This window comes from Podarcis erhardii (genome assembly GCF_964252035.2).
Source record: "Podarcis erhardii genome assembly, chromosome: 3".
Lineage (NCBI taxonomy): Eukaryota > Metazoa > Chordata > Lepidosauria > Squamata > Lacertidae > Podarcis > Podarcis erhardii.
Genome location: NC_138507.1, coordinates 81510327 through 81526735, shown reverse-complemented (window position 1 = coordinate 81526735; position 16409 = coordinate 81510327). Strand labels below are relative to the sequence as shown.

General features: G+C 39.9%; 1 protein-coding gene across 3 annotated transcripts in view; it reads right to left on the bottom strand.

The window, feature by feature from the left end:
• Positions 1 to 11253: 11253 nt before the first annotated feature.
• CNST (consortin, connexin sorting protein) overlaps positions 11254 to 16409 on the bottom strand; it is a 40515-nt gene continuing 35359 nt past the window's right edge. For all 3 annotated transcript variants that reach the window (XM_081857671.1, XM_081857673.1, XM_081857672.1), the window contains exon 12: positions 11254 to 16217. In XM_081857671.1, the coding sequence (XP_081713797.1) occupies positions 16012 to 16217 (206 nt within the window). In that variant the 3' untranslated portion in view covers positions 11254 to 16011. The remainder of the gene's footprint in view (positions 16218 to 16409) is intronic.

Here is a 16409-nt window from a genome sequence, read left to right as displayed (position 1 = left end):
TTGGCAGAGTCTCGTTCTCCACGCGTTGGGAGGCGACGTGCGTGCTCGTGCCCGAGGCGCACGGTTGCAAATCCTCGCCAGCCCAGCCTAGCAGAAGGCATAGCCGCGAAATGGAGGACGATAGGGAAAAGGGCTGCATGTTGGGCTCGAAGCAAGAGCTGCGCTTCCTGAGGGCAATAACAATAAGAATAATGCAGTACATTCACAACAGCTGCTCTTTTCTCTTGGGGACCCTCTACAGGAAACATAGGGGCTTAAACTGTCAACGTTTTCCTTTTTTTAAGGGGAAATTCCCTTCTTCCAAATAGGATTCCTCGCAAGAAAAGGGAAAAGTTGACAGCTATGGCTAAAAGCTAATGCACAAATAGGCAGCTATGCTTGGGTGCATGGTGCAGAAAGTGTGCCCAAGGGTCATGTCTAGAGCCATGTTACAAGTGTGTCTTGGAATTAGGCCCACGTGGGCAGTAATTGAGTTCGAAGCAGCAGGCCAGATAAAGACTTCTGTAAAATGAAGCATTGGACCACATATAATACCAGGATATATCATGGGATTCAGCCTCCCAGTAGTGGGGGGTGTATTCTTGGGATAGCCCAAAACATTTTTGGTGGAGGGGTGCTACCTCTCTCTCAATTACATAACTGACATGAGGACAGCAAACTTACTCAGTAACAAGCTGGGAGAGACAGCATTAGCCTAATTTACCTTACACACTGCTTCAGTAGCTTGTTTTTGTGAAGTAGTTTATAAATCTGAAATCATTTGTGTAGGAAATTTTTCCATTCAATTATTTCCAAAAATCCCGTCTAGAGGATTTCCCCCCCCCCCAAAAAAAATCACACATCTAGGGGGTTCTGTGTCTGCTACTCATGTTTATAATAATTTCCTCAATAACACAACAATACAGTAAAATACTGTACTCCTATGTGAGAGTATCCACTTTGCAGGAGTAGTATCCTCTCTACAGCCATGGTCCAGTGATCATATTCTCAGTGAGAGGAGGATAGAGTATTAGTAACCTGCTCAATATATTCTCTGTACTGCTGCAGATTTCAAGGGCAGAGAAGCATGACAGAAACTGCACACTTATAACCTTGCACTCATTTTTTCCAAAATAAAAAAACGCAATTGCATTCTATTTTTTTTATAAATATTTATTAGAGTTTTTAAATACAAATGCACCAATAATAAACAATCTTACTTCTATCACAACATAGTTTCATCACTTCTTTGGACTCCCTCACGTCTCCCGCTCCCATTTACATTGTTAAAAGATTTTTCCAAGCAAATTATCAACTTGTTTACGATCTTATATCCACTCAATCAAGTATAATCTAACAATTCTCCATAAAATTTATATTTTCTTTAATCTCACTTATCATCAAATTCAAAATCTAATTTAGTGGTGGCCAATTTTTTATAATCTAGCATCCTTAACATTCAACCAAATTATGTTTTTGTAAATACATCTTAAATTTCTTCCAGTCTTCCTCAATCCTCTCTTCTCCCAGGTCTCGGATTCTGCCAGTCATCTCGGCTAATTGCATGTAGTCCATCAGCTGCATCTGCCACTCTTCCAGTGTGGGTAGATCTTGAGTTTTCCAGTTTTTTGCAATGAGTATCCTTGCTGCCGTTGTTGCATACATGAAAAATGTTCGGTCCTTCTTTAACACCTTCTGGCCGACAATACCCAGAAGGAAGGCCTCTGGTTTCTTAGGGAAGGTATACTTAAATACCTTTTTCAGCTCATTATATATCATTTCCCAGAAAGCCTTCACCTTAGGGCATGTCCACCAGAGGTGAAAGAATGTTCCTTCATTTTCTTTACATTTCCAACATTTATTATCAGACGAATGGTATATTTTGGCAAGTTTAACTGGGGTCATGTACCATCTATATATCATTTTCATTACATTTTCCTTCAAAGCATTACATGTAGTGAAGTTCAGCCCAGTGGTCCATAACAATTGCAATTGCATTCTAAAGTGCTTTTAAAATCTTGAGCCAAAGAAGTCAAATTCTACTTCAGTGTAAACAAAACTTTATTTCAGGGGTAAGTGGCCCCACCATGCGTCTGAAAGTCCAAGCAAGTTTCACAGTAGTATTCTTGGGATGAGTTTCAAAATGTAAAAGACTAATTAACTACAATGTTAGGGGTAACGTCTCTATATTTATTAAGGTGGTGCTGCAACGAATTACAGCCCATGGATATGTGGGAAGTGCGTGGGTTGCTGTAAAGATTTACATCACAAAACTGTCATTAGGTTAACTATCAGTTGCCAAGTTTCACTTTGGAATGGCCTGTTCCTTCAGACAATTTAGAAAGATTTAAGGGTATTATTTGCTTTAATTATAGAACCCCCAGCAACAAGATTACACAAAATTCTGCCAGGAAAGAGTATAACTTTCAATGGAAAGGAATACTTTCTGGGACTTTATGCTGACAGTATTGTTTTATATACATCAGACCCAGTTAATGCTAGAAGGTATTGAATGTCTCTCAACTTAAGGTAAATTTTCAAAAATTGGAAGTAATGTTCTTTCATATTCCCCTGCAACTTTAGGAAATCTCCCAACATTTTACCAATAGCTAGAAAAAGTTTCAGGTATTCAGATTACTTATAAGTTAAACAAATCATATCAGACAAATTATAGCAAAGTATGGAAAACAATAAATATGGGCATACGATGCTGGAGCAAAATGAAACTTTCTGTTATGGAACTAAACTAAAATGACACTTGTTCCAAAAGTATTAATTTCAAACATTACCAGTTTGGCTCCCACCAGACCATATGTCCAAATGGCAAACAAAACTTAACAAATTCATGTTTAATCAGACATCTGGGAGCTGGGACACTTTCATACAGTGGTTTCGCTCCTTTCTCCTGGGCCGCGTTCAGAAAGTGGTGGGGGGGGATGAGTGTTCAGACCCCTGGGCTCTCACTTGTGGGGTGCCTCAGGGTTCTGTCCTCTCCCCCATGCTTTTCAATATCTATATGCAGCCGCTGGGAGAGATCATCAGGGGGTTTGGGCTGGGTGTTCATCAGTATGCGGATGATACCCAGCTCTACCTCTCTTTCAAATCAGAACCAGTGAAGGCAGTGAAGGTCCTGTGTGAGTGCCTGGAGGCGGTTGGAGGTTGGATGGCGGCTAACAGATTGAGGTTGAATCCTGACAAGACAGAAGTAACTGTTCTTGGGGGACAGGAGGCAGACAGGTGTGGAGGATTCCCTGGTCCTGAATGGGGTAACTGTGCCCATGAAGGACCAGGTGCGCAGCCTGGGAGTCATTCTGGATTCACAGCTGTCCATGGAGGCAAAGGTCAATTCTGTGTCCAGGGCAGCTGTTTACCAGCTCCATCTGGTACGCAGGCTGAGACCCTATCTGCTTGCGGACTGCCTCGCCAGAGTGGTGCATGCTCTTTTTATCTCCCACTTGGACTACTGCAATGCGCTCTACGTGGGGCTACCTTTGAAGGCGACCCGGAAACTACAGCTAATCCAGAACGCGGCAGCTAGACTGGTGTCTGGGAGCAGCCGCCGAGATCACATAACACCGGTCTTAAAAGACCTACATTGGCTCCCAGTACGTTTCTGAGCACAATTCAAAGTATTGGTGCTGACCTTTAAAGCCCTAAACGGCCTCGGTCCTGTATATATACCTGAAGGAGCGTCTCCACCCCCATCGTTCTACCTGGACACTGAGCTCCAGCACCAAGGGCCTTCTGGCGGTTCCCTCACTGTGAGAAGCCAAGTTACAGGGAACCAGGCAGAGGGCCTTCTCGGTAGTGGCGCCCTCCCTGTGGAACGCCCTCCCACCAGATGTCAAAGAGAACAACAATTACCAGACTTTTAGAAGACATCTGAAGGCAGTCCTGTTTAGGGAAGCTTTTAATGTTTGATGTATTAGAGTATTTTAATATTTTTTTTGGAAGCCGCCTAGAGTAGCTGGGGAAGCCCAGCCAGATGGGCGGGATACAAATAATAAATTATTATTATTATTATTATTATTATCATTATTATTATTATTATTATTATCTCACACATTAAAATAACTTTTGCTGTATCTTCACCCAACCATTGATTACAATGCATGTCAACCCAGCAACATGACAGACCTAATGTCTGGCAATAAGGGAACTCAATGGAGCACATCAGAGAACTTGAAAATAGATGGTGCCCGTATAAAAGTAATAACTTTTTTTTAAAAAATAAAATAAATTCTGCTCTTTACACTGGCTTACAAATCCATTTACACTCAACTTTCAAGATTTGGACAAAATGAGAATAGGTTATGGTCCAAGGCCTCCCACCACATGTAATGTGTATGTAATGGAAAACACTGCTGCCCGGTTTTCAAAAATAAATATAGAGCCTATAATTATAGATATGTGGAAATAAAACAGTTGTATTATTTGAAATATTTTTACAAAGATGGACAACCGCTTACCACTAATGAGATGCAAATTCAATTGGGAAATATTCAGATACCATGGTTATTATTCAGATACCAGTTAAGGTCCTTTAAAACAAATTCCCAGGTTAAAAACAAAGCCACAAGACAATTGTCAACATATTAAAAGAATAATAGTGGAAGAAAATATAACAAAAGGACTAATATCATCTTTGTATAAATCTGTTAGAGAGGTTCGATTTTGTCTTCAGCAAAATTTGAGAAGGTGGTGGGAGCTGAATTGAGATTTAGAAATTAAGGAGGTGGCATGAGATAGACTGTGAACAAAAGTGCCATGCAAATCCATATCAGCAGCAACCACAGAAAAAGTTCTTAAAATTTTGCACAGCTGGTACTTAACACCTAATGTTCAGAGTTATTCTTTAAAATATTAGTACAATACTGTTTGCGAACTGACTAAGTATCAAATTTGTTTGCCCCAAAGGGAAAACAGATCCTGGGTTAAATGCCTGCAATCCCTGGAATATCACACCGCTTGGATATTGGGGTAGTGTGTAACAATACTTTAAAAATACTTCACCTTTAATTCACCATATCTTCTTTGACTTTGCTCACTCCTACATATCAAAGCGTGAAAAAAAGATACATCTGAAGCCAGAGGCATTTGACATATCTTTAGTATTTCAACCATAACACAGCATTTTGCATGTTTGGCAATATTACTATTACTAAATGTTTATCACCAACAGGGACAAATCAACACAGCTCATTAATACATACTGTTCTGGTCCAGAGGGCTGACTGAAAAAACTGGTATGGGAAGGGCAGAGATTTCATGGATTAGTGAAGAGGAACAGTGGAATATGAAGAAGTAATTTAGGAGAGATCAGAGAGGTAAGGCTAGAGTCGTTCAGGGAAGACTTTGATAAAGAACAGCAATGTGTGGAAGAGGTAGAAAGAAGAGAAACTCTGGTGGTTTAAGGTAAAAAAAATAATGCAGTTAATCCTGAAAACTGAAGCAGCATAAAATCATGAACACATAGTCAAAGCTAGTACATAAGCAGTGAAATCTATGGAGGTCTAGCCACACCCTCTGCTGGTTATTGCAGGTATTCCTGTATTAGAGACTGATTTACTACTGTTATTTGTACAGGGCTGGGTTCAGAATTCCTGTGAGCAAAACACATAGGATGCTTTTGTCAGAGGAAGGGTGCTCTGGAAGGTTTGTGCCCTCTCCCAAACATTGTGGGATGGGGGTTGCAGGCAAGTGGCAGCTGGTAACATTTTGACTTGGTAGGGCTACAGTGTTTAACCTTGCTGTCTTCATCACAAAAGGGCTTGTGAAGCACTTAGTTAGGAAATATGCCTTTACACATGTGCAGAATCACTGGCAGAGGAAGAGGGCAGGGGAGCGTACCGCCCCTGGCAGTGTGATCCCGGTGGGGTGCCATTGCGGCTGCCTCCCTGCCTGTGCTGGGCACCACACCGCCAGGATGTGTGCCACACCCCAGGACGTGCACCAGACATGCCCCCGCTTGCTCTCCGGCCCCCGGTGCCGGAGCATGAAGCTCTGCCACTGTGCAGAATGCTATTGTCTCTCCCTTTCTTGAAAAGGTTATTCCTTGTACAACTATGGACAGAGAAAGAGCTTCCAAGTAAGAGGGCCCAGGTTTGATTTTCAAACAAGAGTGACTCACATGACATCCTTCCTTCTACACACCCGAAATAAATCTAAATTATTTTTTAATAAAAATAACTTCACAGCAAAACCAAATTATGGAAACGATGGGAGGATGCAATGTGAAATAGCTACTTGTCTTTCTAGTTGCTCATCTTATTTCAAGTTCCGTGGCCTTTGTCCACTGACATCCTTTGAAAATTTATTTTGAATACGACTGAGCATTCTAAAAAAATTGGATGATGCTCAGCAACCAAACAATTATGAGAAACAGGCCTAGGTGTCAGCACCGAAGAGGCGGACTGAAACAATTTATGGGCCAAAAACCCTTTAAGATCTGTGTTAATTCGCAAAAGGGAGAATTATTTTAAGTTAATTTATACATGACATTTACACCTTTAAGATACAGTTACATAGACGAAACACCTACTAATGTGCTGGAGAGAAAGTAAGGCAGTTGGTATGTCTTTCCATAGATGGCAGTCATGTGAACTTGTGCAGACATTATGGGAAAGACTATTTGTGGAAATAAGTAAAGGTAAAGGGACCCTGACCATTAGGTCCAGTTGTGACCGACTCTGGGGTTGTGGCGCTCATCTTGCTTTATTGGCCGAGGGAGCCGGCGTACAGCTTCCAGGTCATGTGGCCAGCATGATTAAGCCGCTTCTGGCGAACCGGAGCAGCGCACAGAAACACCACTTACTTTCCCACTGGAGCGGTACCTATTTATCTACTTGCACTTTGATGTGCTTTCAAACTGCTAGGTTGGCAGGAGCAGGGACCAAGCAATGGGAGCTCACCCCGTCGCGAGGATTCGAACTGCTGACCTTCTGATCAGCAAGTCCTAGGCTCTGTGGTTTAACCCACAGTGCCACCCATGTCCCTATTTGTGGAAATAAGTGGTTACAAATCAGCATGTACAATGCAATCCAAGCATGGATTTATTAAAAATATTTAAAGAAGATCAGTTCATTTTACTTCATAAGCAACTCATCATTTTTCTCCTGGTGGCAGCACAGTTACTCATAGCATGAAACTGGAAAGGACTTGAACACCTACATATCACATGATGGCAACAGAATGTATAGATTATTGCCGTAGCTGTAAAATTGACAAAAAGGGTGCATGCCTTGAACAACACACCCGATGCAGATGATTTTATTGAAATATGGTGCCCCTTTATAACTATTTGAATGAACACTTGGAAGACTGGCACCCACCAGGCTTATGGTAAAATCTGACACATTCCTACTCTTCTGTTCCAGGGGGGTGGAACTGGAGAAAACTGAATGTTTGGTTCATATTTTGTTGCAAATCAATAAAAATATTTTATATATGTAAAGAATGACATTATACCTCTTATTTAGAAATTAAGCCATACACACGACAAATGTTTGAATTCATGTATTGTTTACTTACACATCCATTGCCAAAAAGCTAAACACACAAAAAACCTTAAAAATGTGAGGAACAGTTGCATGCAGTTTTGCTCCGCCATAATCAGCTTAACTATTTATTATACAAACTACTTTCCCTCCTCTAAATTAACAGCCAATAGACAAACAAATGATTGTTGTGGGCTTCCTACAGACATCTGGTTCTGAGAACAGAATGCTGAGCTAGATGGCCCTTCAATCTGATCCAGCAGGGTTCTTAGACAGTTCTGAACAGGACAGGCAATGAGATGTGGAAAACACAAACAGCATTCTTCTTTTTTCTGGGACATTGTGGCAAATGAATTCGGACATATCCATCTTTGAAATTCTATACTGCAAGAATACTGACTATAGATTGGACTGGAGATGGGACAGTGACTTTGTAAATTAAAGTCACTAGGTGGCACTATGGCATTGTTTTCACTTAGTGTGCAGAGAGTGTGTGTCTAAGGCTGATAGTACCATGTGACTGTATTCCTCTGACCCTCTCAGGAGTTCTGCTTTTTAAAATACAATGAGATATGTCCTCTTATGCAACTAGGAAAAGGTTGTACAAAGGTTCCCATCATATGGGGGAAAATTAGGTAAGGCAAAATTCTGTTGGGGGGAAAATAGATATGCTGATACCGGCAGTGAGAACATGAGGGAATAAAGCACTCTGCTATTTTGCAATTACATTAATAAATTAAATAGTTTGAGAACAAATGTTATGCATTCATTTTTCACTGAAGATACTTGCATGCTGCTTTTGAAGCAAACCTCACATTGTTACTTAACATTGTTTAAAAAAGCCACTACCATTTGAGGTGTTTGGAGAAGAGGAAGTCCACCACTCAGAGGCAATGACTCCTCCAAAGTTTTGGGTGGTGGTTGTTTTTCTTTTACACAAGGTACTCCAGTTCCTCCATCTTGGATTGAAGACATTGATGTTATTTTTAAGCAGTTTCTCCTAATATCTTTTGTTCGCTTTTAAATAGATGTAAGTTGTTTGCCAAAGCGAACCTTCTTGATCATCATAATAATAGATAATAATAATAATAATGGTATCTGGGGTTAATTTATAGATTAGCCAAAAATAATCTGGTTTGAAAACTGACAGAATGAAATACAGTGGAGAAAAATGTAGAAGTTTTGCATTTAGGCAAAATATAATTATGAAAACTTGAATGTAGACTTCTAGAATGGAGTGCATGTGAAAAGGATCTTGGAATGGTAATCAATCACAAGCTGAACATAATAGCAATATGATGTTGGCTGAAAAAAAGGATAATGGAATCTTAGGCTGTATTAATAGAAACATTGTTTCCAAGTAAATGAGAGGTAATAATTATACTTTGTTCTGCATGAGTCAGAATACATCTATGTCCAGTACTGGGCATCATAGTTAAGAGGGATATATTTTATTTTATTTTATTATTTTATTGATTAAATGTATATATCACCCTTCACCCAAAGATCACAAGTTAAAAATACAGGATAAAAGCACAAATAAATAGAACAAGAGCAAAACAAAAACACACAAACCCCAAACACATTTAAAAGGCTGCAGAATATTAAACAGCCAAGGGCCTGGTTGATGAGGAACGGTTTTACCTGGTGCCTAAAGTGAAGGCACCAGACAATTTTCCCTGGGGAGAGCATTCCACAAAGAGAGTCACTGCAGAAAAAGCCAAGTTGTCATGTTGCCACCCTCTGGACCTCTCATGGAGGAGGCACACAAAGGGCCTCAGATGATCATTGCAGAGCCTGTGTTGGTTTATATGAAAGGTGGTCCCTGAGGTACTGTGGCCCTGAGATGTTTAAGACCATGGATGGGGAACCTGCAACCCTCCAGATCTTGCTGGACTACAGATTTTGCTGGATTACAACTTCCATCATCCCTGACCATTGGGCCATGGTGGCTGGGCCTTATGGGAGTTTGAGTAAAACAACATTTGGAGGGCCATAGGTTCTCCATTCCTGACAGAGACAAATCTGAACAGACTCAGAGGAAGGCAACACAGTTTGCCAGTGGTGTGGGGGAAAAGGGCCTATGATGAAAGGTTGAAAGGAGCTGGTACATTTAACCTGAAGAAGAGGAGGGAAAACATGGGAGCACTCCTTAGATACAGGAAGGATTGTCATATAGAAGAAAACAATATAGTACTGGACTAGATTAACCAGGGCTAGTTTAGATCTTAAATTTCCAGGTGGGCTTAATTTATAGGAAGCTACATTTCCAAATGTAAACCTATGCACATTTACTTGGTTTTAAAACATCTAGTTGAAATCAGTGGTTCTTAGTTCCAAGAAGGTATTCACAGGGTTGGCTGTATGTTGGCCTTACACAAAGATGATATTACACTAAATTACACTAAGACAATTCCCTAAGTAGACTGCTCAGGACAAAGTGTTTAATTTATAGGTGCCTGCACAACATACCCCATGTTCCTGTTTTCAGATGAAGTAGACATACATCTTATTGTACATAGAATGTAGTTTATGTTGCAAATCACAGGTCTATAATTATACATTATAGTCCAGGTCTTATAAATGGTAAGGTTTGTTCTTGGCTACTGCTTGTGTTTCATTTTGAGAGAAACAAACCCTGATCCTGAGTTTAAACATAATGACAAGCCAGACTATAGCCAGTTTCCTTGCTGGTGTGGCCCCTGCAAGAACAGGAGAGGCATGGAGTGCCTGCTATTGAGGAGTGGGCACTGGCACAATAAACTATAGTTTATTGTCACTATGGTTTAATGAAACAGGCCAATCAGTAAAGGCTTCCGTCTGGGTAGACTGGGCAGACCGTGAAAACATTTGTTTGGTTTTGTATTTCCCATTTCCAGGCAGTAATGCCCCTTATTTTTTAGCTTATCGATTGTAAGCTTTGCAAAGTGCATGCCGGGGGGGGGGGGGGATACTGGAACAGAAAATTTAAAGCATATGGTGGAACAATTATTATTATTTCCATAGCACTAGTTTCCTCTTCTAACACTCCCTTTGCAATTTCAGCTGAACTCCACCCACATTGTCAGAGTTGCATCTTAAACAAAAGTTGAAGTAGTACTTTCTGCTGCAGTTCAACTTTTGTATTTACATGTTTTCATAGAATAAAATAATAATAATTCTTACAAACTGCTGCATATTGGAAAACATGACAAAATATGATCTTCCAGATTAGATAAATAGATTAATTAGAACAAAATCACAACTTTGTTCTTAAGTGATTGTATGGAAAATCTTTGTTGCGCTCCAATAGGAGTACAGGAGCAGGGAATGGGGCCACTATTTCTTGGCTGAAGCAGATGCAGCACTGGGCTAGGAATGGCAGAGAAATCACACAATTCCATAGAATAAAGTAGTTAAAAACAACTTAACTTTCATTTTTAAAGAGTAAGTGCTTGGGTCTGAGAGTTCCCCACTGCAGAGTGCTAGGGGGTGGGGGAAGGGAAGGAACATGAAGATGAACAAGAAATCATTCACAGAGCTATCCCAAAATAAATTTAATTCACCTTTAATTCACCTAGCAATTATGGTAACAAATCTCATGGGTAGTTCAGTGAACCTTGTTCAAATGAAAAAGTTCATTCCAAGGCCTGGTTGTAGGTCTGCTTGTAATTCCTTATAAGTCACTGTAAAATAACAGAGTTACTAAAATGCTTTTTGAGAACAATGGCAAGTAGTTATCCAGAACATATTATTAAGGTCTACATCCTTTATTAATAACAGCACTCAAAAGACTCAATGCATTTTCTCAGGGACACTTTATTTTTGTTCATTATATTTAGAAATCACAAGCTTGGTTGATGCTTTCAAATAGTAATTTCCTCCCATGTTATTAGTAGCTAAGGTTTGATTTATCACATCTATTATTGACTTTGATTTGCCTTGACTTTACACAGTAGCAGAAGTTAAATTGCTATGTTTTCTTATTCTTACGAGTGTAACAGCCCTTTTATTGGAAGTTCAGTAGTATGTGAGCTAGCTAGACTAACAAAATTCAACTTGATACCCAATTTGGCTTTAGGATTTTCACTTGCGTTTTACTGAAAAAAGCTTAAGGCATTCCCGTTGTTGGCAGTAACTGATTGCACATCCACTGAGGCACAATCACAGACATGTACAATATACTGTATAAAGATTAGCAAGCTGGGAGGCAGTGATTGGACGAAATGTGCCTTATTAAAGTAGAAGCAACTAGAATTTTCTTTTAAACAAATGTAGCTTAATATTCAGCCAATTGTTTTTATATATAAATTTATAAAAGTTCCACATCCCATGTATTATAGTATAATTTGGAACAATTGTATTTGTATTGTCCTAGCTTTCTGCTCTCTCTCACACTTAGCTTTATTTACAAGACCCAGCCATTCACAACTAGGAGGAAACAACCATGAGAAATGGGTTATAGCTCAAGGCCTTTTGCATACATGAATTACAATGAAAGAGAAAAACTGTTTCCTACCTTCTAGTTCCTCTCAATTCCACAGCAATTTGGAGATGCGCTTTTCATTTAGAGCGGTTTCAACATGGAGGTTGAGACCCAACATAGCTTTATACAAGAGCCTTCTCTTTCAAATCGGTCACATTTGCATAAAATGTTTGCAGAATCAGAGCCTGAAATACTATGGAGAGCAACTTCAGCGTATTTTAAAGGCCAGGTAGAGCAAATTTTGTTATGCAGCCAACCATCTGAAAGGTCACCACACAGCATGTGAACTATCATACCAAACAAGAATTAGTACCAACGTTTTACTGATGTTTTAATTTCTTATATGAACCAACTGGAATATCTAGCTACAGGTCAGGATCACATGATCAGCAGAGAGATGAAGCAGCACATGCAACATGGTCAAAAATTTGAGACTGCTTCCATATAATGCTAATAAATGAGATCAACCATAAGACTGCTCTAAACCCAGCTCAGGACAGCTGCTTATTCTGTTGCCCTCCACCTCAAACAAGGGCAGTATGGGTGCTATGGCCCGGGCTCTGTGGCTGCAGAGTATGTCAGTTTAAGGTGGTATAATGATAGGATTGCCATAGTAAAAATTCAAAAATATAGAGTCTGGTGGAGCAGGGTGTTACAAAATAAAGGAGATCAGTTCTGTTCTATGGTACTGCTGTGATCTAAAATCAAACAACTATGTTTTTTTTTAAAGGGGCATCTGGCAACCCTAGTGCAAAGTGAGATATCTTAAAATCTGTGTTGTATTTCTCTTTTAAATGTGCAATAAAAATAATTTTAACATTACTTCTGCCAAAATGAACCTAAGTACAAGGCTTCTTGATGGCATACTTTAAAAAGAAAATTCAAGTTATCATTCTCAATGTTTTTGGTGATCAGGAGCACAAACATTTAAAACAGAGGTGAAACTCGTGGTTGCTTTAAACATTAATATTCAACAGAACATCAAACTGAAAATTACAAAACCCCAAAATATATAGTAACTACATAATTATAGATACATTATAGCTACAGAAGGCATGCTCATCAACAATCCATCATAAAATTACAAAAGAAAATAATAATGAAATTCCTTTACAGATCAAGCTAACTTAATAAGAGCAGACAAAAGTGATGTACTGAACCAGCCAGTAATCAGGTTTAAAACTCATGCCTCCCTTTTAGAAGGTTCAAGCACTGCTATAGTGGAACACAAAAGGCCTTTGGAGTGCACATGGAAAACTGTGTTTAGACATAACAAAGACCCCCCCCCCATTAGACACAAAACACGTAAAATTGTTAACTACCCCGTTTGTAAGATTTGCTCTGTCAGCACATAAATCTTCAGGCCAAGAAATCGAAGAACAGTATAGTTGGGAGGGTGAGCAAGTGTGCTTCTGAATCCTTAGTTTCAAAAGCTGTTTCCTCTCCACCAAAAAGACTTCCTATATCCTGGAGCAATTCCTGGTCGTGCGGTGTGAGAAACTGTAGCCGGGGTGGGGGGTAGAAAGGACAACACTAATGTGGAAAGGTCTGTGCACAGGCAGCTAAGGAGCTCTTTGGATCCTAACCATGGGCTGGAGTATACCAACAGCTATGCCAGCATAACTCAACAACTAACTGCTTTGCCAAAATTGCAGGCCGGCCAGCCAATGGAACTAAATGGGATTGGTGTACCAGAGGTCAAAATGCAAAAGAGTCTTCTCCAAGAAGGGTTGGGAAGAAAGAGGAAATCCAATCCAAAAGACATACCCAGCCTGCTAATTAAACAGGTGTGCCAGGTGTGCACCCTCTCTCTCTCTCTCTCATCACATAGATAGAGACAGGGGAGAAAAAATCTAGCTGCATAACACCAGCCACTTAGCAGAGAGGGGACATCCCTAGAAGAAGCACTACCAGTGTCATTCTTCTGAAGGAAAAGCGTGATATAAAAACGAATCTTTTTCTTACCAATTCACACTAAGATGGATATCCTTTCAAATGCCCCAAAGCCTTCCCTTGTGAAGTTTAGCATTCAGAACACCGTTTTCATGATTTAACTTTCGCTGCCATTGCACTTTTGTTTTCTGCACAGCCAGGGCCTTAATATTGGTACACTCTGCATCATACACCACTAGCATATTCTGCACACACCTTTAGTGCACTAATGCACTAGAGCCCTGGAGACTGGTTTCTGAAGATATAAGGTTGGATCCATACTTGCCCCTCTGTGAACAGAAAGGCTCCTTCCTTTTAGAGAGGCAACTGGGATCCAGCAGAGGATGCCCATGAAGGAAGGGGTGGTGGTGATTTTCGCCAATTCCCTCTTTTGTCTTCTGCCCCCAAAGCTACTTCCCACCCTGTTTCAGAGGATTCCACAACACTCTGGACAGCTTTTCAGGGGACAAAGAAGACTGCAAGGGGAAGAGAGATTAGCAAAAGTTGCCTTCCCACCCGCTGCCTCCAATACAAGCGTAACTGTTGATTGCGAGCCTCAATCAAGCCCTTAATTTCATTATCAACTAACAGATTATACCATTAATTTAAAAAATAGACATTATATTCCAGTTTTAGAGTACAAATGTATATTTATACCAGTTGCTAGAAATGGCAGGGGGTTTCCCACAGCCATCTGGTTGGCCACCAGGAGAACAGGATACTAGACTAGATAGGCCACTGGCCTAATCCAGCAGGCTCTTATGCCTGATTATTATATAAGCAATTTCTTCTTGGTAGGGAGAGAATTGGGGATTTTATCCAACTTTTCTCTAGCCTCACATATCATTATCAGAAAGCTTAAGAAATGCAGATTAGAAGGAATCAGCATGCAGTGGATATTTAAAAAGAAAAAATTACCGACACTGAATAAGAACCAAGTTCCAAACATATTTCGGCAGGTGTCAGTCATGAGTCCGGTGTTTGTTGTTGTTTTCAGTTATGGAATTAACAAAATTTTCAGCTAAAAGGAAAACTAAGGATGTAATGTCACCACAAGATAGACTGAAGCTCATCTTTTTCATGGGTGAGAGAATATATATCAGATACTCAACTTTTAAGCTGATATGCAAGCATTTTTCAGAGCTTTCTTAATTATTTTCCCCCTTTTCCTTCATAATTTGGTCAAGGAGAAATCAGTTGCTTTATTAAAGCTAAGGCAGTTTTGATACTGAGGCTTATTTTGCTCACTACAAAGAAAAAACCATATTTGCCACTGAGCATAGACTCAGTGGTGAAGTGTAGCTGATAATGGCTCCCTGGACATGATAGTGGTGTTTGCAAAAGTGTTGTTTTAATTCTTAGATGTACACTTAAAACATAATAGTTGTATATCTAAAAAAGAAATTTATGACATAGCCCTTTACAAGGGATGCAGATGGTACCATTTATTGGCTGTAAAAATTATTTAAAATGCCATTTCTTATTGTTGTGGCAAACGTTTTCTAAAAATCCACTTTTAAGGAATCTACAACTAAAAAAGCTGTATATGAAGCAATGGAGGCATCCACTCATTACAGCTGCTACAATTTGAAATGCAAGACAAATTAATTAACAACTAGGCTGAGGGCTCTGATTTCTGCTGCACCACTCCAATAAAATTACAAAACTCACTAGGACAATTAAAAATCAGGACAAACAGTAATTAAACCCAAATAAGGTACGTTTCCATAAAATATGGACTTATTGCATGATAGCTGAAGACAACATCTTTGCATGATCAGCCAGAAAGACAATATAGTCCTGCTCTAAGTTTACATGGATTGCATACAATTATGTGGGGACTGGGAACTGTAGGGTAGGTGATAAAACTTTTTCTTTTCTTCATTTCCTAAGGTTGGTGGATCGCTGTTGAAAGCATCACACAAAGGTAACAGTAGGGCAGTTTATCAGTCCGTCATGCTGCCTCATGATGTAGTAGCATGAATTCCACTTATGCACCCCTGATTACAGGAAAGTATCTCCTGAGCAGAGGTACTTCCTATGTCATTCACTGTACCTCTTCTGAAGGTGCCATGGTACAAGCAGCTTGAAATATTTTTCTCTCTTCAACAACTGTCAGTGAGCTGTCAGCAATTTCTTCTATGTGAAGGATAGCCAGTGCTTAAGTTCCTCTACACCCTGCACTATTCGGGTATAATAAAAGTCCATATTGGCGGCAAAGTCAGTACATACAGGAGATTCTGTGTCACCAAGCGTGCAGTACAGCGCAGTTCCTCCAACACTAAGGAATACAGTTGCTACGCACAGTAAGATCAGCAGAACACAGGAGCCACCTCCAACTTCCTCTGTAAAGATAAGATACATAACACACAGCTGATGAAATCGCAGGCAACTGAACTACTTTCAGACTCTTACAAGATAAAGATGCATGGCTTTATCACTTGTTTCTAGAAGACCCTCTACCCCCTCCGTTTACCACCCAGCCTGATGATGAGTTCTGGAGGACTCAAAAGCACCTTGCTCACCGTTTAGTGACA